At 37.0% G+C, this 23,801-nt stretch overlaps 2 protein-coding genes and 1 non-coding gene across 6 annotated transcripts; 1 reads left to right on the top strand and 2 right to left on the bottom strand.

Annotated features, from left to right (window-relative positions):
• Positions 1 to 16: 16 nt before the first annotated feature.
• Positions 17 to 3,501, bottom strand: LOC123904766 (putative rRNA 2'-O-methyltransferase fibrillarin 3). Its single transcript, XM_045954389.1, has 6 exons — positions 3,394 to 3,501; positions 2,756 to 2,865; positions 2,036 to 2,375; positions 1,699 to 1,875; positions 1,343 to 1,411; positions 17 to 1,030 (listed from the first exon to the last, which is right to left on the bottom strand). Exons 1-6 carry the CDS (start codon positions 3,499 to 3,501, stop codon positions 923 to 925), a joined length of 912 nt encoding a protein of 303 aa, XP_045810345.1. The 3' UTR covers positions 17 to 922.
• LOC123912035 lies at positions 1,576 to 1,646 on the bottom strand. Its single transcript, XR_006810892.1, has one exon. It is a non-coding gene; the product is annotated as a small nucleolar RNA snoR60 (small nucleolar RNA).
• On the top strand, positions 3,346 to 22,699 carry LOC123906139 (putative pentatricopeptide repeat-containing protein At1g12700, mitochondrial). 4 transcript variants are annotated; one of them, XR_006808777.1, is made up of 4 exons: positions 3,363 to 5,301; positions 5,630 to 5,852; positions 13,706 to 13,838; positions 21,446 to 22,699. XR_006808777.1 is itself a non-coding variant. In XM_045955990.1 (2 exons), the coding sequence occupies exon 1, from the start codon at positions 3,637 to 3,639 to the stop codon at positions 5,293 to 5,295; it is 1,659 nt and encodes a 552-aa protein (XP_045811946.1). In that variant the 5' UTR covers positions 3,363 to 3,636; the 3' UTR covers positions 5,296 to 5,301; positions 13,706 to 14,004. The 4 variants fall into 4 exon arrangements, 1 of the variants encoding a protein (XP_045811946.1); XR_006808776.1 differs by lacking the exon at positions 21,446 to 22,699 and having other exon boundaries at positions 3,346 to 5,301; positions 13,706 to 14,004; XR_006808778.1 differs by lacking the exon at positions 21,446 to 22,699 and having other exon boundaries at positions 5,630 to 5,813; positions 13,706 to 14,004.
• Positions 22,700 to 23,801: the final 1,102 nt, after the last annotated feature.

The raw sequence follows: 23,801 nt of genomic DNA, 5'->3' as shown, positions 1-23,801 counted from the left end.
AAAATATGACATCGGGGTTGTGAAAGCATTCGAATACAACTCCCTTCTTTGAATTTCACAAATTTGAGCTGTCCATCAATTCCTTTCAAGCTTTATCCCACCCTTAGACTCGTTACGCTTAACGCCCACTTACTTAAAGACTCATTGGCTCCGCGCGTCCACCTAAAGTCGGTTGGAACATGGTTTGAGAACCTTCTCTCATAGATTCTTTTCACCAAGTCATAGCCAGCAATCAGCTCTTATCCCTTTCTGTGGTGTCAAAGGGCGTGAAATTTATGAGTTATGTTACTTAGACACAAAGAATACGACACCGGCATTCTACAAAATACTCGCTCAATCTATTTTGTTTTTCATGTAGGTGGGAGAAACTAATATTTAAAACATTCAAACGGTATACAAACCGTGAGCAATGCTAGAGACAAATCCTCTAAAAGACTCCTTCTAAAACACCCCTATCAACTGAAGCAAATATAACTTTAGTCTAATCACTTGCATTGGCAGCAAATATAAAAACCACTAGTTTATCGTTTAGAAGCAACGCATTCTAGGACAAAAACTTCTAAGTTATTGGCATGCCATATATTGGTAAATAGTGCATGCCTTCGCAAAAACAAGCTATTCAGCATCATTTTTCTTCGTAAGCATTCTGTATCCACCAACAACAAAAGCATGGTCCGTCTCAAATGGTTCAATAGTACCTTGCTCAAATGGCTTAAATTGATCTGCCCTCAACTTTTTCACTTCACTGTGGAACACTGCATCTGCAGGTATTGTCGAATCTAAGCAATTTGCCTATCATAAAACAAAATAAATCGAGTCAGCTTGATTTTAGATGAAAATCACACACAACTGTGTGAGGCCTAGAATTCGAATCCAATTGAAGGTGTCCAACCCAGTGTTCGATGGCAAATGGCGGAGAGCCTTAAATCCTGCTATCAATATCGGCCGAAATTCGCAATGGGAGAGAGCCAAAACCCGCCTCAATATCCACAACGGCAAATATTTGATAACACAGGTTCAGCCGTTCAGCCTAGCAATATCGACATTGCCAATAAGCTAAGCCTTATAGAAAATTCTAGTGTATTTATTTGAATATGATCTTTTTTATTGTATTTGAAATACATACGTAGAAGGAAAAAAATAGAAAAACAATTTTGTTTTCAATATTAATGTTTCCAATAGAAAACTATTGTAAACAAGAAACATGTTGAAAAGCGATATAGTTATGATAAAAGTCATCAAATTTGTGATAACTTTGGCAAAACTAAACAGCCACTAAGGAATTCTTCAGCTAATAAATTATTGTGATAAAAGTGATTTCAAATTTGGTTTCTGAACAAACCTTGATGGATATAACAAAATGCCCTCCAGCTTTAAGATAATAAGAAGCATTTAGCCCTAAAATTCTTGCCTGCAATACTCTTCTAATTAGTACAAACAAAACTGATACATCGAGGTTCAACCCACTACTATTTTGGTAGCAGTGTATTTTTCAAAACTTTTCTTCGGTATAAATAAAAAATAACAACACAATGTAGAAATATAGAAAAAGAAAAACAAACAAATTTTTTTATGTGCATCAGTATCTCGGGTCTACATCATTCATGAAGTCTTGAAGGGGAATCCGAGCAACTCATCATATGCACTGATATTGTAACATCCTCCTTTATGATAAATTAGCGAAAACTTAAACCAAACCTGATCAGGCTGAGCAACATCAGAAAATATGACATCTACAATGCCAACTAACTCTTTATACTTTTCTGGATGTCTAGCATCTTCAATAATGGGAATAACATTAGTAAGTTTCTTCGCCATATTTACCAAATCAAGTCCACTTTCGTGGGAGAATTCTACTGCATACACAACTCCAGTCTACATAAACAAACAGAATATTCCAATTAACCTAAGACGTTGCAAGATATGTTAAAACTTAAAACTACAAGATTCCATATAACTACAACTATACTCATATATAAGAAGTTCTAAATAAATTAAAACCATAAACTGCTAAAGAGAGGAGAAATAAAATTACGTGCACATTAACTCTCTTCTCATTGTAAACAGCTTCACCAGGAACAAGATTCTTAGTAACGAGAGCATCTCCTTTACTATCCCTAACAAGGAAAATACCTTCATGTCTATGAGGCTCAAGAACAACCTTGCTTCCTCCTTTCATTCCACCTTTGACACTACCATGACAACGATTCATTGGTCTTCCACGGGGTCCTCTTCCTCCTACACCTCTAACCTTACCACGAGGTTTAAAATCTCCTCCTCTTCCACAACCAAAGCCTCGACCTCCACCATTGCCTCGACCGCCTCTGTCACCTCCTCGTCCTCTGAACCCTCCACCAGTCCAGAACCACCGCGACCTGCACAAATCCAACAAGAAAAACCAGCTAGTGCACTACTATACACATTATTCAAACACTACACACTTCATTAAAAAACAGTAAAAATCATTCATTTGAGCCTATTACTATAAAAACATAGTCAATTAATTAATCCAAAACGAGGCATACATGCAGGGACAAAAATCATATTTAAGCCCTTGATTTTAAGGAGTGAAATACAACAAAAACATCATCAAAGAGTCCAAAATCCAAAATTTCTTTTGAATTAACTAATAATTTAACAAACTCAATTGATATATTGGAAAATAAACAAAAGGGTACTCTTGTATTCAAAATAAATAAACAAATAATTAAGAAGTGTGTATGATCAGAGAAAGGTTAGTAGAGTTTTGTGATACCTCGAGGAGGAGACATGTTGAAGAGATTCCAAAGAGATGGGAACTAACGGCGACAAAAAGGGTTTATAAAAGAAAAGTGAATTGACTAACAGTGACAAAAAGGGTTTATGCTGCAGAAAAAGGTATTTTATAGGTCAAAATAGGTTTTTTTTTTTGATAAAAGTCCATAAAAAAGTCCATTAATCAAAGAATTTAATTTTTTTGACCGTGGGTTTATTATTATTATTATTATTAATTTTTTTGACAGTGGATTTTCTGATGATGTATATTCTTTCAAAAGTACTCTTATTAATTGTTCTAATTTTTTGAACATTGTAAAGTTTCAATACAAATTAAAAAGTTATTTTAAAAATTTCAATAAAAATATTACATTAAATTAAAGAAAAATGCTAAACAGTGCCCCCGGGGCACTAGTTAAGGATGCAAAAATAGTAATTTGGCATTGGAATTTGTGCAGTCAACTTCTCGAAAGTTTAAAAAGTGTTATTTTCTTTTCAAAACTTTCTAATTTTGGTTTCCTTAACTAGTGCCCCTGGGGCACCGGTTAGCATGACCCTAAATTAAACCAAAAAAACTACTCCTAAATAAATATTGTGCAAAAGAGAATTTTGGAGGCGGGAGCGGGAGTATCTATCTACAGAGCCTAACTTTTCATCCCATTCTTGGAGAAAGTGAAAATCAAAATTAGATATAATCCAAAACTGAGTTGAAGCATAAACGTAAATCGCCTCCCATCCTTCACTCATCTCCTCCTTATCCGAAACTGAGTTGCACTATAAACCTGACTCGCTGCCAATCATTCATTCATTCATTTCCTTCTAATCCAAAACTGAGTTGATTTTGTTACAAAAAACCACAGTCTCGGCATCTCAACCGTTAGAATGTCATTTTCACTGTTAAGTAACCGTGCTGCTTCTGCTATCACTCTTTCTCCTTCCAACAATTTCAATCGTCGCCGATTTTACTCTCATGCTCATTCCAATTCCCAATTTCATCAAAATCACAATCTTGTTGATGCTGATTCTTCATTCAATAGAATTCTCGATGTCAACCCTATCCCATCATCCGTCTTCGAACTCGGTAAGATGTTAACTTCCCTTGTTAGAAACAAGCAGTTTCACACTGCTATTTCACTCTCTCATCAAATGGAGCTCAATGGAATTCAACCTAACTTTGTTACTTTGAACATCTTGCTCAATTGTTTCTGCCACCTTAGTCAACTCAATTTTGCATTTTCTGTATTAGCAAAAATTCTCAAGCTAGGTTATCAGCCTAATACGGTAACAATGACTACACTTATGAAAGGCATGTGTCTTAGTGGTCAGGTTAATAAAGCTTTGGATTTTCATGACGACGTTATATCAAAGGGATTTCAGCTTAATCAAGTTAGTTATGGAATCTTGATTGATGGCTTATGTAAAAAAGGAGAAACAACAGCTGCCCTCCGGTTGCTTAGAAAGATTGAAGCGTTAATAGTTAAACCGGACGTGGTAATGTACAACATAGTCATTCATAGACTTTCCAAGGATGAACTTGTGAGTGATGCCCTTCATTTATATTCTGAAATGATTGTCAAGAATATTTATCCTGATGTTGTCACTTACACTAATTTAATATACGGCCTTTGCATTGTGCGTCAATTCAAAGAAGCTATTGGTTTGTTAAATAAAATGTTGTTGAAAAACATCAGCCCAAATGTTCTTACTTTTAATATACTGATTGGTGGTTTATCTAAGGAAGGAGAGTTGAGAAAAGCTAAAAATGTCTTAGCTGTTATGATAAAACAAGGTGTGAAACCAGATGTTGTTACTTATACTTCTTTAATAGATGGGTATTTTTTGGTTAAAGAAGTGAACGAGGCCACATATGTATTCAACACTATTGCTCAAACGGAAGTGAAACCTAATATTTGTACCTACAATGTCATGATTAATGGATTATGCAAGAATAAAATGTTGGATGAAGCCATGAATCTCTTCAAAGAAATGTATTTAAAAAACATCTCTCCTGATACTATAACATACAGTTCGCTTATTGATGGGCTTTGCAAATCGGGGAGAATCTCTAATGTTTGGTATTTTCTTGATGAGATGCATGATAGAGGCCATCCTGCTAATGCGATCACTTACACTTCTATATTGGATGCATTGTGCAAAAACCATCAGTTTGACAAGGCAATTGAATTATTGGCGAAGATCAAAGACCAAGGAATTCAGCTAAATATGTATACATACACTATACTTGTCGATGCACTATGCAAAAATGGAAGACTTATGGATGCACTAGAGGTTTATCAAGATCTTTTGATTAAAGGCTACCATTTAGATGTGACAATGTATACTGTTATGATTGATGGGCTTTGTAAAGAGGGCTTTCTTGATGAAGCATTGTTCTTAATGTCAAAAATGGAAGATAACGGTTGCACCCCTAATGGCATAACTTACACAACTCTTATTCATGCTCTGTCAAAAAATGGCAAGAATGAGAAGGCGGTGAAACTTCATCGTGAAATGATTGTTAGAGGTCTTTCATATGAATAAAACTAGGTGAGATGCTTTCAAGCTACAATTTGTTATTTTGAATTAAAAAATGACCATCTAACTTTTATTTCTTTTCATATTTATAAAAGATGGTCGGTGCAATTGGCTCACTATTACATTTGTTTTAATTTTAATTAAAAGTTATACTTTGGTTGTTTCATTATGATATTTGTAACAACAATTGTGTTTGTAACTATCCTTTTCTTCCAAATTTTCTGTGAATCCGCATCATATTTTTCAAGGAGTTTTTTTCATTCATTGTCATTGTCAGAATTCAATTTATATTTAATAGAATGGATGAAATGAATGATGTTGTAACACTGTTATAATGCAGAATATGGAAGGGTAATTACAATGTATTAATAAAGTAGTAGAGCAGGCACACATGAAGCAATTTGTAGATAAAGCAGACCCTCTACTGTCGAGCAACTATGGTAGAGCTGTTGGATCTGGGTGCAAGGAAGTGTAGTTGGATCTACCATCTCTACAAATCCTACAGAGGATCAGAATAAACAATGGTTTGTGTTTAATAGGCTGCACCTTTAGCTAGTTGCGAGGTATTCGGTTCATTTTTTGTCTTCCAACATTAAGATTAGATACTGTGTTGTGAATTCGTCAATAAAATCACACCAATGAAAACTTGATGTGTGGAGCAATAGAACGGAAACCATAATTAAGCGGAATAAGTAATAATAATAACAACACCGATAAAGAAGATAAAGGAGAAGAAAGAACACAATGTTTGTTTACCCAGCTCAGTCCAACAATGACCTACTCTGGGGAAGATAGCAGTCCCTCCGTTCCACTATATCAAATAAGTAACTTTACAAAAAATTCTCAATTGGGTTACAAGAATTAATCCTAATTCTATCCAAAACCTGAATCTCTTCCCGTGGCCAAGAGACTCAATTTGATAAGTGTTTCCCAAGGTGAATTGAATAACCCTTTGCCCAACCCTAGAGTTATACCAAGAGACAACCCTCTTGTTTCTCCCTAAAACCCTAGCCTTGGTGTTGCGGCAAATCCTTATTCAGTAACTCCTCACATGGTGTTCTCTTATTTTTCTATGAATAAAGCACTCCCTATTTATAGAAAAATATATGCCAAAAAACTAGTAACAAATCTGTTTTAAAATAAAACAAATCCAAGTCAGAGTGCCCTCCAAGAAAATATATTTTCACAAAAAATCTGCATAACTGCATCACGCGTCTGCGCCTCGCGCAGCCCTCCCTGCGCCTCGTGCAGAGGCAGAACCTGACTTTTGAAGACAGAAAACAAATCTGCGGATTTCAACAGATACATTTAAACTCCAACTGATGGAGCAAGATTGCATACACCTGTTTTTCATTTTCCCGGACGGAAAGGGTTGCGGGACATAAATCAAGTCATTTTTCTGGTCGAAAAAGGTTGCTGAAGCAAGCTTCCATACACTCAACCCATTTCAAAACTTGAGGTTGTAACCGAGAGGAAAATTGTTGAAAGATGAAGCTAGAAAGCTGGTTTATTAAGACGTATGACCATACATTTCAATGAATTGTTGAAATTCATTGTCTTCTCCTTTGTGCCTTGCTAAAAATTTGTTATAGATTTGTGCTTAGTAGATTTCAGGGTATCCTAATTATTAAATTATGTGAATTCTGTGTGTTCAACCAGATCACACATTCTATGTATTTATAATGTAGATACAATAAATACAAGAAAGCCCAATTAGTTGGGGAGACTAGGACTATTAATAACTAAGGAAGCTCAGTTAGTTGGGGAGACTAGGACTATTAATAACTAATCTAGGAAGATGTAAAGTTCATAGAATATCTACATATTTTCTTTATTCTAACACTCCTCCTCAAGCTGAGCATACATGTCGTATGCACCAAGCTTGTTACAAATAGATTCAACCCGGGGTCCTCTAAGGGACTTAGTAAATATGTCAGCTAATTGATCATTTGAACCAACAAAATCAGTTACAATTTCTCCTGAAAGAACTTTATCTCGTACAAAGTGACAATCGATCTCTATATGTTTAGTTCTTTCATGAAAAACCGGGTTGGAGGCAATATGTAGTGCAGCTTGGTTGTCACAAATTAATTTCATTGTTTTGACATCTCCTAGTTTGAGTTGTTGGAGTAATTGTCTTAGCCACGTAAGTTCACAAGCTGCTGCAGCCATAGCACGATATTCTGCTTCTGCACTCGACCTTGCAACTATGTTTTGTTTCTTGCTCCGCCATGAGATCAAATTTCCTCCAATGAGGACACAATACCCTGAAGTAGATCTTCTGTCTGCTGGTGAACCTGCCCAATCAACATCAGAATAACCCACAACTTGGGTGTTGCCCTTGTTTTCATAAAGTAATCCCTTACCCGGTGCACTCTTTATATACTTGAGAATGCGAATCACAGCGTTCCAATGGTCATCACATGGAGCATTTAGAAACTGGCTAACCACACTGACAGCAAAAGTAATGTCCGGTCTTGTCACTGTGAGGTAATTAAGTTTCCCAACTAAACGTCGATATCTACCAGGGTCTTTCAATGGCTCCCCCTGACCTGGTAGTAGCTTAACATTGGGATCCATGGGAGTGTCGCTAGGACGACAATCAAGCAATCCAGTTTCCTCAAGTATATCAAGAGCATATTTTCACTGAGTAATAGCCACACCAGTTTTGGACTGAGCAACTTCAATCCCCAAAAAATATTTCAACGGTCCCAAGTCTTTAGTCTGAAAGTGTAAAGACAAATGTTGTTTCAACCGTTGGATTTCAGCCTCATCATTACCAGTGATGATGATATCATCGACATAAACAAGCAGGTAGAGGCAAGTAGTTGGGGAAGAATGCAAGAAGAAGACGGAGAAATCAGCTTCACATCTAGTCATGCCATACTCTTGGAGTACAGTACTAAACCTTCCAAACCAAGCTCGGGGAGATTGTTTCAAGCCATAAAGTGCTCGACGAAGCCGACAAACAAGGTGAGAAGCACCACTAACAGTGAATCCCGGTGGTTGTGCCATGTACACCTCCTCTTGTAATTCACCATGTAGGAAGGCATTTTTTATGTCCAATTGATGGAGTGGCCATTGATGCATAGCAGCTATGGCAAGAAAAAGGCGGACAGATGCAATCTTGGCAACGGGAGAGAAAGTATCTCCATAGTCAAGGCCGAAGATTTGTGTGTATCCTTTGGCTACGAGGCGAGCTTTTAAGCGGTCAATCTTTCCATTTGGCCCAACTTTAACTGTATAGACCCATCGACAACCCACTGTAGTTTTCCCACTGGGTAAGGGAACCAAATCCCAAGTACCATTGGAGTGCAAAGCAGCCATCTCATCAACCATAGCTTGTCGCCATCCAGGGTCAGACATAGCTTCACCTGTAGTTTTTGGAATAGACACAGAATCCAAAGAAACCACAAAAGCAGAATAGGATGGAGATAATCGATGATAATCTAAATGACAAGCATAAATAGGATTAGGATTCCAAGATGATCTGTTACCTTTACGAAGAGCAATGGGTAGTTCCTGTGTCGGATGCGGAGTATGAGAGTCCGACGGAGTAGAGGATGAGTCTTGAGAAGCGGGTGGTGCACGTGGCCTGCGTTGATAGACGCGAAGGGGAGGTGTAAGGATAGGGGCAGGTGTGGGGATAGAGACAGGGGTGGGTGCAATGGGAAGAGTAAGGATCTCTGGACTAGAATCATTGGGCTCCTTAGGAGTAGAAGGAAAGAAAGGACGAGTCTCAAAGAAACTAACATCAACAGAGACAATGTACCTCCGAAGATCTGGAGAATAAGATCGATAACCTTTGTAACACCCAAACCCATTATTTCAATATTTCTACCTTTAGTAAAATCTTTTTCAAAATACGCAACGGAAAGTAATGTTCGATATTATAAAAGTTGTGGTTCGAGTATTACATTCTTCAATCAAAATAATACTAATTTAGTTAATTAGTAAAAATACTTGTTTATACAAATGTTAAATCAACTAATGTATTTATTAGCTATACAAAACAACCTAGATAAGGAGACTCTATCTACATATAAAACCCCTTTTCCCGTGTCACAATCAGAGCAGAGCTTCACCGACGACTCGACATCGAATACCACAAAACCTGTAAATCTGGACCCCCAACGGTCCAGCACATAACACATAAAAGAGAGTTAGATAACATACTCAAAATATACAAGTGTAAGTAAATGGTACTTAAACACTTCTTCATAAAAACATGCATAATCATACATTATACATATACATCACCATCATTCATGCATATTCATATATCATGCATATACTTCATTTATCACCTAATCAATCATCCACAAAATACACCAAACATATAGTTTCACGTCGTCTCGGACAATACCAAAACATCAACAAATACATTGTTCAGATTATGGTCATGACGGACCCTGCGTTGTTCATTTTATAGTCATGACGGACTCTGCTACTCACATACGGATTAACAATCAACATTTACCAAGTATGTGTCAAACATCATTTATAATAAAATGCACACATAATCCCTAATGCAATCTAATGCTTCACATTCATGTTATGTCCTCTAGACACCTCTAATGCATGTGGTACCATCGTCTTTATCAGAGTATTTCACCTCCGATATCCGTCTTTATCAAACAAATATAGTTCGATATCCTTCTTTATTGGACAAGCCAATATCCCTAAATATTCATGATGCATGCACTCAAAACTCATGAATATATTCATCAACAATTTTGGCATATAGCCCGTCAACAATAACGTGGAACACTATCCAACGTCCGTCTTTATTAAGATAATCAATACCTTAATATCCGTCTTTATTAGAATAACATAATTCTAATATCCTTCTTTATTAAGTTGATTAACACCTTAATATTCTTCATTTATACTTCATACATGATTAACAATCGTTATAAGCATCAACAAGCATCAACAATCATCAACAATCATGTAAGAATAAGACACTGATTGAAAATACATGCAAAGGAAGATAGCAGATGAAAAATTGGTGAAATCTGCAGTATTTTCGCCTGAGGCGCAAAAGTTTACGTTTGAGGCGGAAGTTTTCGCCTGAGGCGCAAAAGTTTACGTTTGAGGCGCAGAAACATCTGAAAGGTTGGCTGCTCACTGCTCTTCCGTTTCAGGCGGAAATTATTGCGCCTGAGGCGGAAAAACATGCGTTTTCTACACAAAAACGCCCAAAACTCCCATTTTTCATGTTATAAATCCCAAAAGAGTTTGTATTCAAGCATAACAAACATGGATAGACACAAAAGGACAATCCATTTCTCAGATCTACATCATAAACATCGAAAAAGTAAGGATTGACACTTTTTCATCAAAACTCTCAAGAACACAAAGTTCTTGAGTTTAATCTGTTATAAAACTCGTTTTAACCATTATTTCCGTTCATTAACCATGTTACAAGCATGTTAAACATATCAAGAACCTTAGGAACGATTTCCATCAAGAAAATCCATTCCAAGCTAAAACGAAAATGGGGTGGAGGAAGTTCGGGTGAGGAGAAATCGACATTCTCCCCTTCCTCGAGTCACCCACGAATATGAAATCTACTCTCTTACCTGGATTCGAAGAAAACACGACGAAGCTCTCGAATCCCTAGCTCTCCCTTTGCCCTAGCTCCTCAAGCTCTCTCTCTTCTCCTCTCAAGAACACAAGAACCATGAGAAATGAAATGTTTCTCCCTTCCTTCATGGCCATATGGCGCCCCCTCACACACACAAGGCCCATTGGGCCTCAAGCCCAATTGGCTTGGCCCAATAACACGTTAACTCTCTCTCTACTCGCTTAATAACTAAAGTACTCGATAAATAATTCTAGTTATTAACTTAATTAAAATTCCACGTTAAATAAAATATTTTAACACATAAAAATAATAATATGAAAATTGGGTCGTTACAACCTTTCTGAAGACGAGAATAGCCGAGGAAAAGACACTTGGGATTTTGCAGCAAGTTTATCTTTTCCAGGAGTAAGGTCGTGAACAAAGCATGTACACCCGAAGACGCGGAGTGGCAGAGAGTAAAGGTGTTGTTGGGGGAACAAGATGGAGTGTGGCACCTGGTTTTTGAGGACAGAGGAGGGCATGCGGTTGATTAAGTAGCAGGCTGTGAGTATTGCATCTCCCTAAAAACGAGGAGGAACATTATTATGAAGGAGCATGGTACGAGCCGTTTCAACTAAGTGTCGGTTCTTTCTCTCAGCGACACCATTTTGTTGAGGTGTATGAGCACATGATGTCTGATGGAGGATACCATGTGAAGCCAAAAAGGATTGAAAAGACGTAGACAAATATTCACGAGCATTATCACTTTGCAAGATTTTAATGTGGGTACCAAATTGTGTAGTTATTTCGGAGCAAAATGTTTTAAATATTGAGAAGACATCGGAACGATTTTTCATTAAAAATATCCAAGTGCATCTGGAAAAGTCATCAATAAAGGTAACAAAATATTGATAGCCTAAACATATCAGTAGTAGTGGTTCTTTCTAGGACCTAGGATGTTACAGTAAACATATTATCCTTCCAACTGTGCTATAATAACCAGTTGGCCTTGTTTCAGTGTGACCCACCACTGTCCACCACCACATACCGCCGCGCAATTCTCCGGCGTCGACCACTGCAGGCCCCTCTCTGTCATATTACGAGGTGTTTTTTTTTTTTTTTTTTCCATCTTTTTGGAATTCTTTCTGCCAATTTTCTTCTCTCACATCACATATATCATCATGTCTGCATCTGGACCTACTGCTGCTTCCTCTTCTAGTCTCAGTTTCACTACCCCTCCTCTGATTCCTTGCGAAAAATTGGTAGGTGCTGCCAATTATGCAGGTTGGGCTGCTGCCGTTGAACTTTGGTTTGAAGGACAAGGTCGTCAGGACCATTTGCTCAAACAGTACAAGAATGTCCCTACCAAGGATCAAGCAAGTTGGAAACAGGTTGATGCCTCCCTCTGTAGTGTCCTTTGGTACTCAATTGAGGCAAAACTTCAAGCCCAGTTTCGTTCATTTAAGACATGCTACGATGTTTGGGCAAAGGCAAAGAAGACATATTCCAACGATGTCAATCGTTTATATAAAGTTGTCTCTAATCTTATTTCCATGAAGAAAGATGACATGGATATGCAAAGCTATGTGGGGAAACTTGATAGTCTGATTGCTGATTTTGATGCACTTATGCCTTTTACTGATAATGTCGACAAACATGCTGAACAACGTGGAAAATTCTTTATGGTGTTAGCACTTGCTGGTCTTCCACCAGAACTTGACTCAGTTCGCAATCAAATTTTATCTAGTGCTACTGTCCCGTCATACGACACCGTTTGCGAGCAGCTACTGCGTCTCTCAGCTCCTACTCCAGCCGCTATTCCGGTGTCCACTTCTCTCAATGTGCCTGTTGACTCTACTGCACTTGTCTCAAATTACTATCAACGAGGTGGCAGAGGCGGAGGACGTGGAAATAATCGACATCGATCCCGCTGTACCTTTTGCAACCGTATTGGCCACATTGAAGCAGAGTGCCGAACAAAAGCTAATCAATTGCAGCCCAAAGTTGTGAATGTTGCTCAAATTGAAGCCTCTAACACCGGTGGTCAAGTCTCCCTTTCTACCGCAGAGTATAATGAGTATCTCAAACTGAAGGCACAAATGCACACTACTGCACCGGTTGCCTCTGTTTCTCAGAATGGTAATCCCATTGCTTTTGTTTCACAATCTTCTTCACTTGGACCTTGGATCCTTGACTCAGGCGCCTCTGATCATATGTCCGGTAACAAATTGCTTTTCTCGCATTTGACTTATATAGACACACTTCCTAGTATTACTTTGGCTAATGGATCACAAACTAAATGTAAAGGCATTGGCCAAACTAATCCCATACCCACACTTTCTTTGGGCTCTGATACCATATTAAATTATGTGAATTCTGTGTGTTCAACCAGATCACACACTCTATGTATTTATAATGTAGATACAATAAATACAAGGAAGCCCAATTAGTTGGGGAGACTAGGACTATTAATAACTAAGGAAGCTCAGTTAGTTGGGGAGACTAGGACTATTAATAACTAATCTAGGAAGATGTAAAGTTCATAGAATATCTACATATTTTCTTTATTCTAACACTAATAGTAGAGATAAAACATGCTTCTTGTATCTGAGGTAGCGATGTAATACTGAGAATTCCAATGTATCCATTTCTCAAACTAAATGATTTTTAAGATATCTGGTAGTGCTATTCTACAATGGTTTTTAACTAATTTATTTCCTGTGCTAAATTCTATGGTCGTGTTCTGACTTCACTACTTCAGAACTTTTCTATTATTCTAGTTTGATTTATTTATTATGTTGTAATGACCTAGAAAATGGCATACTGACATTTGTGGCCACTCTGTAGTTAACTGCGGATGCTATAGTGGAAATGTGTAGAGACCCTTAGACGCTGTGCAAAACCTCTTTATGACTTATGATTAGCGGATGATACAGTGAAAGAAGCACTTCATAGTTGAACATGTCTCCTTACCTCCCTAGTAAGTTTTGATTCAAACACAGTGAACACCTGTATACTAGTTTTGTAGACTTGCACAATGAACAAAGGTTTCTTTGTCTTGTTCCTTAAAGAGGTTTATTTTATCTATATGTTTTATTACCATAGTGCATTTTAAATTTTAATGAAGATTGTTATTGTCTCTCCAACCTTACTTTGTGATGTCTATATGTTTTATTACCATATTGCTATAGTGGCAACTGTGAAAACTGAATATATTATTATATTTCAAGTTATGAATAATTTACAATCACTAATGTGTTTATATAGGCTATTCTAACCTAATGGGCTCATGGGCCAAATACAAATTACTAATAGAAGATTACTTCTAATAATAGAATATTTACTATTTATTTACAACACTCCCCCTCAAGCTGGTGAATGAATATTTATCATTCCCAACTTGGAAACAATTCTTTCAAAGTTATTGTCGTTCAGCCCCTTAGTTAGAAGATCTGCAAGGTTGCCTTTGGAAGAGACATATGGAGTGCAAATTAGACCACTATCTAATTTTTCTTTGATGAAGTGTCGGTCAACTTCAATATGTTTGGTCCTATCATGTTGCACTGGATTATGAGCTATGCTAATAGCAGATTTATTATCACAATAGAGTTTCATTGGTTCATCACTCTTTATCCTCAAGTCTTCCAAGATGCTTTTCAGCCATAGTAATTCACATATACCTTGTGCCATTGCCCTGAACTCTGCTTCAGCACTAGATCTGGATACCACACTTTGTTTTTTACTCTTCCAAGTCACAAGATTTCCACCTAAAAAAGTGCAATATCCTGTAGTTGATCTCCTATCCACAATTGACCCTACATAGTCAGCATCAGTATATGCTTCAAGTCCCACACTTCCATTTCGTTCGAACAAAATTCCTCTACCTGGAGTTCCTTTCAAATATTGAACAATTCGGAGTGCAGCTTGTAGATGAATCTCCTTTGGTTGGTGCATGAATTGGCTGACCAAGCTTACAGCAAAAGCAACATCAGGTCTAGTATGTGATAAATATATTAGTTTGCCGACCAATCTTTGATACCTTTCCTTATTAACCGCAACATCTTCTTCTGCATTCCCCAACTTTATATTTGGATCAATTGGTGTACATGCAGGCTTGCATGCTGTCTTGCCAGTCTCTTGCAAAAGGTCGGTAATGTATTTTTGTTGGGATATGAAAATTCCTTTCTTAGAGTGAGCCACTTCTATTCCCAAAAAATACTTCAATTTTCCCAAGGTTTTAATCTCAAATTCCTTGGCTAAGTGTTGACTTAACATTTGCTGCTCCTCTTCATTATCGCCTGTTACGATAATGTCGTCCACATACACCAATAACACTGTGACTCCCCCTGACTTAGAGTGTTTAACAAATAAAGTATGGTCTCCTTGACTTTGTTTGAAGCCCAAACCAACCATAACTTTGGTGAATCTTCCAAACCAAGCTCGTGGTGATTGCTTTAGTCCATATAAAGCCTTTTTTAACTTACACACGGTGTTGGCAGCAATATCTTCACGATATCCAGGGGGTACATCCATGTAGATCTCTTCTTCAAGTTCTCCATGAAGGAAAGCATTTTTTACATCAAATTGCTGCAAGTTCCAATTGTAATTAGCTGCTAAAGATAATATCACCCTAACAGTGTTCATTTTTGCAACTGGAGCAAATGTCTCAGAGTAATCTATTCCATAAGTCTGAGTGAACCCTTTGGCTACCAATCTTGCCTTGTACCTCTCAATAGATCCATCAGCCTTGTATTTTACAGTGTATACCCATTTGCACCCTACAGGTTTCTTTCCATTTGGTAGAGAGACCAATTCCCAAGTATTGTTCTTATCAAGTGCCTCCATTTCCAAATCCATGGCTTGTTTCCATTTCCTGTCAGACAATGCCTCAGACAAGGAAGTAGGTATTGTGGTAGTGTTTAGACTTGTGAGGAAGGCTTTATGGGTAGTTGATAATTGTTCAAAGCATAAGTAATTGGATAGAGGGTAAAGTGGCTTGTTGGTGCAGGTTCTAGTATTTTTCCTATGGGCAATTGGGAGATGTAAATCTTTAGAGTCTACTGGTGTTATTTCTCTGGATTTTGGGTTTTTATGTTTTATCAGAATGGATTCTGGTTCCCTTTGTATGGTTGAGCTAGATTCTGGTTCCTGAGTATGAGAAAATTCTGAAATTGAATCACTAGAGTTTGAAGGGTCAAGGAAAGTTACCTCATGTAATGTTGGATCGGACTCATGGATATGAGTAGATTCAGGAATGGTCTTTTTTCTTGTGTATACTAAATTCTTCCCATATCTCACATCAACACCAACATTTTCATCTTTCTCAGAATCAATTTCAGTCTCAACATTGTCAACTTTAGTTTCAATATTTTCAAGATCAATTTCAGTCTCAACATTGTCACCTCTAGTTTCAGCCTCAACTTCTGGCCCGAAATTAAGGTCAGGGAGTATAAGAGACTCATCTTCCTTACTTGTGCTCTCCCCCTGAAGATGAGTTTGAATGAAGTAACTTTCATGTTCATGGAAGGTGACATCTCGGGAGACAAAGAATTTATGAGACGGTGGATGATAACATTTGTAACCCTTTTGGGTGGAAGAATACCCTATAAAGACACACTTTAAGGCTCTAGGATCAAGTTTCCCTCTACCATCACTATGGATATGGACGAACGACTTACACCCAAATATTCTAGGAATGAGATTACAAGAGGTGGACACATCAGGATAAAATGAGGATAGAACCTCCATAGGAGTTTTAGAGGCAAGGACACTAGAAGGTAAACGATTTATGAGATACGATGCGGTTAAAACCGCCTCTCCCCAATACTTCTTGGGAACCTTATTTTGGAATAATATAGCACGTGTTTGATCTAACAAATGCCTGTTTTTTCTCTCAGCAATCCCATTTTGTTGGGGTGTTTTGACACAAGAGGACTCATGAATAATACCCTCTTTTTGACAAAAGGAATTAAGTCCTTGATTGAAGTAATCTTTGGCATTATCAGACCTGACCCTCTTAATACTCACTCCAAACTGGTTTTTTACCAATGAGAAAAAATGTAGAAACACAGAGGTAACCTCGGACTTTTGTCTTAGTAAGTAGACCCATGTAACCCGAGTGCAATCATCGATGAAGGTTACAAACCATCGAGCACCCGATATATTTGGAACATTAGAAGGACCCCACACATCAGTATGAATTAAATAAAATGGAGAAGTACTCACTTTGTTACTGACCGGGAAAGAGGCACGTTTGTGTTTAGCAAATTCACACACCTCACAACAAAGACTCTCAACATCTAAATTTTTAAAAAAGGAAGGAAATATTTGTTTCATGACTCTAAATGAAGGATGACCAAGGCGACGGTGGTATAGAAAGACTTTCTCCCTGTTGGTCTTAATTGATTCCGAAAAAAGTGAGTTGTTGTTGTTGAGTGGATTTGGGGGGAGATTTTGGTTATCCAAGTAATAAAGACCATTCAATTCTTTCGCATTTCCAATTGTCCTCCCCGAATGCTTATCTTGAAAAACACAAGCATTGTCATAAAAAATAGCATTACATGATAGGTTTTTGGTGAGTTTTTGTATGGAAATTAGGCTAGTAGACAATTTGGGAATGTGAAGGACATTTCGTAGGATTATAGATGGACTTATTTGGATATCTCCTTGACCTGCTACAGTTAAAAGGGTACCATCTGCTGTGGATATTTTCTTGTTACTGAGACAAGGTGAATAAGTGGAAAATTGTGTGGGTAAGGGTGTCATGTGGTCAGTGGCTCCAGAATCCAGTATCCAATATTGGTTATAGGGTTTATTCGAAGCATTAAATCCAACAGAAAATTGAGACTTACCAAGAGAAAGTGGAAACAGAAACATACCTGAATATGCCAGAGAAGTTGTAACCGTTGTTGGTGTCTCCAATTCACTAAGAAAAGATTTCAACCTCTTTATTTCATCTTGGTTGAGTGAAACAAATCCTTTTTTTGACATATTGACCGATGTCATGTGATTGTCTTAATAAGGAGAACAAAATAGCAAAAAATCCAAGTTTTTTTTTTTTGAATGAACAGTGACGCACAGTACTGCTATGAACAGTACGCACGTGAACAGTGTCGTGGATGAACAGTACCACGTGAACAGTGATTTCGCAACTGTTTGCTGAAACTGCAATAAAGGCAGTAGTAACAAATCCTAATCCTGCAATGAAGGCAGTTAGGGTTTATGACCGCAATGAAGGCGGCTAGGGTTTATGCGGAAGCAAGGCCCTCAAAGAACGAGAGCTCTGATGCCATGTGAAAACTGAATATATTATTATATTTCAAGTTATGAATAATTTACAATCACTAATGTGTTTATATAGGCTATTCTAACCTAATGGGCTCATGAGCCAAATACAAATTACTAATAGAAGATTACTCCTAATAATAGAATATTTACTATTTATTTACAACAGCAACCATATGAGGTACTGCTGAATACTCGCACATTGTAGTAATTAATGATCAAATTGTGATGTGTACTCACCAGGTAATGCTCCCTTCCTTTAATTTATTCTTGTGATGTGTAATCACCAGAGTCTTCCCATTTTTCCAAAATATAGTAATTTGCCTTGGCACCCATATCATCAACAATTTCAATCACAAAGTAACATCTTAATGCATAATTGATTCTCCTGTCGTGGCCTATATTTCCCTGCTCTATACATTTCTGATTTCATGGTTCCAATTTTGACACATTCCCCCAACAGTTGGCACAACTTACTTTTTTGGAGTTTCTTAATTTGTCCTTCAACAATCTCTCAATGTCCTATATCTCACAATGAGCAGTTTGCTACATTTCATGATAATTCATTTAAGGTTAACCAAGGTCTGTGTGGGGATCAGTTGTTGAATAAGTGTATAGATTACAGAGGGCCTTCTTCTTCTCCACCTTCTGCCTCTGATGGTGACCATGAATCAGAATCATTGTTTGAACTTTACTGGAATTAGAATCTAGCAATCTGAATTAATTAATATCATCTCCAGATTTTAATTCATTCCAATTCTGATACACCTGAAAATGGCCATTGTTCTCCCTTTAGTTGGTGCTGTGATTCAACAACTGGCACCTTACAAACTGTTGGCTTAACTAATATGCCAAAAAGAGTTCATCATATTAGTTTTTTTAATGTTGATGCACAATTCAAATACAGTTTGATTCCGTTCAAAAGAGTTGAATCCTTGCGGTCTGTTCTTCAATTTTATCCGCCTAAATCAAATTTATGTGTGTTTCCATCACCTCTCCGAGTATTAAGTACGAACTGTTCTCAACTTTCAGCCTTGAAGAATTTTATCCATTTGAGGTACTTAGAACTTTACAAACGTGACATTGAAACTCTGCCTGAGTCTATTTGTAGCTTAAGAAAATTACAACACTAAAACTTGTTCATTGTGCCAAGCTAATTAGTCTTCCGAAACAATTGATACAACTACAAGATCTCAGACATCTCGTGATTCAACTGTATTGGTCATTAACATCAATGCCTTCTAATATCAGGGGGCTAACTCATTTGACAACATTGAGCATTTTCATTGTGGGTTCTGTGGAAAATTTGAATCAATATTATTATTATAGTTTAATAGAATTTATTGAGTTTCTTAGGATTCCTATTGTTACAAGTTTTAACTATAGGAATTATGAGTATTAGTGGGGTATGTTACAAATTTAAGGTAGTTTAATTCTGATTTATGTTTATGTTTTTTGTGTTATGTTTTTCATGTATTTAAAGGATGATAGTATCAATAATGTTGGAATATATTTAGTTTCCTAATTTGTTATTTCTAGAAGATTCTAAACATATCATTATTTCGTTTTATTTCTCCTAAATCAAGGAGATAGCCAGTTGTACTTTTATTATAAATACCAGCCTTGAGTCGAGGAATAAAATCATTACAGCATTCACACATATTTTTTTAACATGGGATCACGAGACCTAGGTTAGGGTTAGAGTTCTACTGTAAAAAATATATGTTCGACCCGTTCTTTTACCCGACCCATTCTCATACCCGTTTAGTCTCTCATGGCCGACTACAACAAGTGGCCTTCCCTCGGCCAGGCCTATACCGGATCCTCGGTCAATAACGATGGCCAACCACCAAGTGCTGGCCGCGGAAACGGAGGAGGTGGCCGCGTAGACGGAACTGGCCGCGGAGACGGTGGTGGCCGTGGTGGTGGGATACCAGACATCGGAAAGATACCAGACTTTATCGCTAACAGTAGCGGTAATGGCGGAAACAACGGAAACAGGAACAAAACTGTTTATGGTGACATCGATTTCAACACAGGCTTCAAAGACAAAGAGGGTACCTCCCTCAACGTCGATATTCCTAAGATGAACGAGAATAACTATAATCAATGGGCCCAAACTGTTCGCTTGGTATTGGATGGCAAAGGAAAACTTGGATTTTTGACAGGAGCATTCGCTGAACCGGCACAAGGAGACCCACTTCACCAACAATGGAAGTCTGAAAACTCCATGATTATTGTTTGGTTAGTAAGCACTATGGAAACTGGCATAGGCAAGCCTTACATGTTTTTGCCTTCCGCAAAGGATGTGTGGGAAGCTGTTAAGGAAACATACTCTGATATCCAAAATGCCTCTCAAATCTTTGGTTTAAAGTCACAATTATGGCATGCTAAGCAAGGTGACCGAAATGTAACTACTTATTACATTGAGTTGTTGACCTCGTGGCAAGAGTTGGATCTTTGTTATGATGACAATTGGAAATGCGCAGAAGATAGTGTTTTATTTCTAAAGAGGCAAGAGAATGATCGTGTGATCATGTTTCTCGCTGGGCTGAATAAAGATCTTGATGAGGTAAGAGGTCGAGTTTTGGGAAAGGTTCCATTGCTAACTCTTCGTGAGATTTTTGCAGAAATAAAAACAGAGGAGGCACGACAAGGCAAGACACCTCGAAGCTCTGAATCTGAAGGCTCGACTTTGGCAACTAGAAACCCCTACGAAGGAAAAAAAATCAGACGAAGTTCCTCGGTGTGATTACTGCAACCGCGAATGGCATACGCGTGAAGATTGTTGGAAGCTCAAAGGCAAACCTCCTAACTGGACTCCTAATTGGAAGAAGAAGAAAGGTGGTCGTGCATTCCAAGCCAGTAATTATGATCAAGGACGACAATCTACTTCAACTCAGGGTCCATTCACTACGGAACAACTAGAGAAACTGTTCAAACTCCTCGAGTCTGAAACTCCTTCTTCCTCTGTAGCAACAAAAGGTAACTCTGTTTTCTTCGTGTCAGTCCCAATCATACTTGGATAGTAGATTCAGGTGCCTCTGATCACATGATAGGTGAATCCACTTTGTTCTCTTCATATAGTGCATGTGCAGGTAATCAAAAATTAAAAGTCGCATATGGCTCCTTTTCAACCATTGTCGGCAAAGGGTCAATTGTGTTGTCTCCAATGTTAACTCTTAAAAATGTCCTTCATGTTCCAAACTTGTCTTGTAGTCTAACGTCCGTTAGTAACTAAGTAACTTAGCCCAAGATATAAATTGTCAAACTAATTTTTTCCGATCTCATTGTGTCTTTCAGGATTTGAACTCGGGAAAGATGATTGGCAGCGCTGAGGAGAGTGGAGGACTCTACTACTTTGACATTGGATCTACATCACAACTACCTTCTGAAACAATAAGTTCCTGCTTTGAGTCTTTTTCTGTTTTGAATAATCATGATGACAATATTATGTTATGGCATTTACGATTAGGTCATCCTAGTTTTCCCTATTTAAAACACTTGTTTCCAAAGTTATTTCGTAATAAGGATATTTCTTTGTTTAAATGTGAAGCATGTGAATTTGCGAAACATCATCGTTCCCATTTTGCAATACAGCCTTACAAACCATCAAAACTTTTTTCTATTATTCACAGTGATGTTTGGGGCCCTAACCGTACAAGTACACTATCTCTTAAGAAATGGTTTATCACCTTTATCGATGACCATTCAAGGGTATGTTGGGTGTACTTTTTAAAGGGGAAATCTAATGTTTGTCAGGCTGTAAAAGATTTTTGTACAATGGTGCAAAACCAATATCAAACTAATATTCAAATCTTTGGAAGTGATAATGGCAAATAATATTTTAACACTAATTTGAGTGATTTATTTCTTGAAAATGGAATTATACATCAAAGTTCATGTCCTAATACTCCCCAACAAAATGGAGTTGCAGAAAGAAAAAAATAGACATTTATTGGAGGTAGCTAGAGCTTTACTTTTCTCAAGTAAAGTACCAAACTATTTGTGGGGTGAAGCGGTTTTAACCGCTGCCTATTTAATTAACAGAATGCCTTCAAAAGTTCTCAATTTTCAATCTCCAATTGATACTTTTAAAGAATGTTTTCCTAATACTTGTGTTTCAAATGATTTGACATTAAAAAAATTTGGTTGCACAACCTTTGTACATGAACATAAGAATGTTGGAAAACTTGAACCACGTGCTACAAAATGTGTTTTTGTTGGATACTCCCCAACCCAGAAGGGATATAAATGTTTTGATCCAAAAAACAAGAAAATGTATGTCATTATGGACGTTACACTTTTTTGAAAACAAAAAATTAACATGTTGTCTGACGTAGGCACGGAAAACGTGTCTGGTCAATGGCGTATTCCTCTTTTCCACCATCACCTGCACATGGCGGGTCTGCCATTCCGCCTTTCCTGCATGCATGGCGTTAGCCTTGATTCCGCCATCAGCCTGTACCTGCACGCGACAGATTTTGTCCCTAAAGAGCGGTATTACCGAAATTATTTTGAAAACAGGGTTATTACGAAAATAAAAAAAAAAAAAAACTAGGGGTACAGGGAGATGAGTCCCCACATAGCTTTAGTCCATGCTAACACTAAATTTGTTTAATTAGCATTAAACTCTTAAATTTTTGAATGATTTTTTAATAAACATCTTTAAAGTATCATATAAAATTTATTTATTAAAATTAGATTTTTTAACATGAGAAGAATTAAATGCGAATGTTTTAAAAGGTAAAAGTAAAAATAAAAGTAACAAAAATTATGACATAAAAATCAAATTTTAAGCTTGTTTTTTCATGAACATTTTTTAATTATATTTTTAACATACATGCAAAAAAAAAATCATTTAAAATTACACACTCCTTTGGTGTAAATCGGCTATCATCTGCGCGCAATTGCAAAGACAAATCTCTCGAGTCTTGTGGGACCCAAATGGGTGGCAAACTCTTCCTAAAAGTTTTAACACCGCTACATGCCCAAGCTAGAGATCGAACCCAGGACATTGGTTAAGATAGAAGAGACCCGCGTCATCTCATCTAAGTGTTTTTGGGTAAAATTACACACTCCTTTAATAGTAAGAACAAAAATTGAGTGCAGATAATTTTTCAAGGACTAAAAAATTAATAAAACTTAAATAAGGAATAAATTTAGAAAGTTATCACTCCCTCCGGTCCTATATATAACGAACACTTTGGAATTTTTTTGGTCAATTTTATAAGAAATACTCTTTAAATTTATTCTTTATAAAATGCAACATATTTCAATGTTATGCATTAATTGTACAGACATATTCCCAAAGTTAGTTTTGGAATAACTCATAACATTTTAGAATTTTTAATTAAATAAATAAGTCTCATTGATATGTATGTTTTTCTCAATGTGTTTCTTATATATAGGATCAGAGTGAATATTTTGTAAGATCAAAATATATTTTGAAAAAAATAAATAAAAATAATAAGTAAATGCGAATTCTCTCATCTCCTAAGTTCTAACCCTAGCCGTCACCTTTTTTCTTCTTCTTAATTTATCAAAGAGGGGTGATTTCAGGTCAAATCTTGACCTAAAATCACCCCTCCAAATTGTTTTTTCTTTCTCGTTGTTAAATAAGTGTGATTTTTCACATATTTGTTTGATTTTGTGTTAT

The sequence above is a fragment of the Trifolium pratense genome, linkage group LG2 (assembly GCF_020283565.1).
Source record: "Trifolium pratense cultivar HEN17-A07 linkage group LG2, ARS_RC_1.1, whole genome shotgun sequence".
Lineage (NCBI taxonomy): Eukaryota > Viridiplantae > Streptophyta > Magnoliopsida > Fabales > Fabaceae > Trifolium > Trifolium pratense.
The sequence above is the reverse complement of the archived record's forward strand: the minus strand, read 5'-3'. Positions and strand labels throughout refer to the sequence as shown.

Coding starts and splice junctions, on each gene's coding strand:
- LOC123904766 (XM_045954389.1), bottom strand. CDS start 3,501: ATGAGTGAAGGATGGGAGGCGATTTACGTTTATGCTTCAACTCAGTTT. Junction 2,376..2,755: donor CAACATGTCTCCTCCTCGAG/GTATCACAAAAC, acceptor GGATTTGTGCAG/GTCGCGGTGGTTCTGGACTG. Junction 1,412..1,698: donor ATGTTGCTCAGCCTGATCAG/GTTTGGTTTAAG, acceptor AGAGTATTGCAG/GCAAGAATTTTAGGGCTAAA.
- LOC123906139 (XM_045955990.1), top strand. CDS start 3,637: ATGTCATTTTCACTGTTAAGTAACCGTGCTGCTTCTGCTATCACTCTT.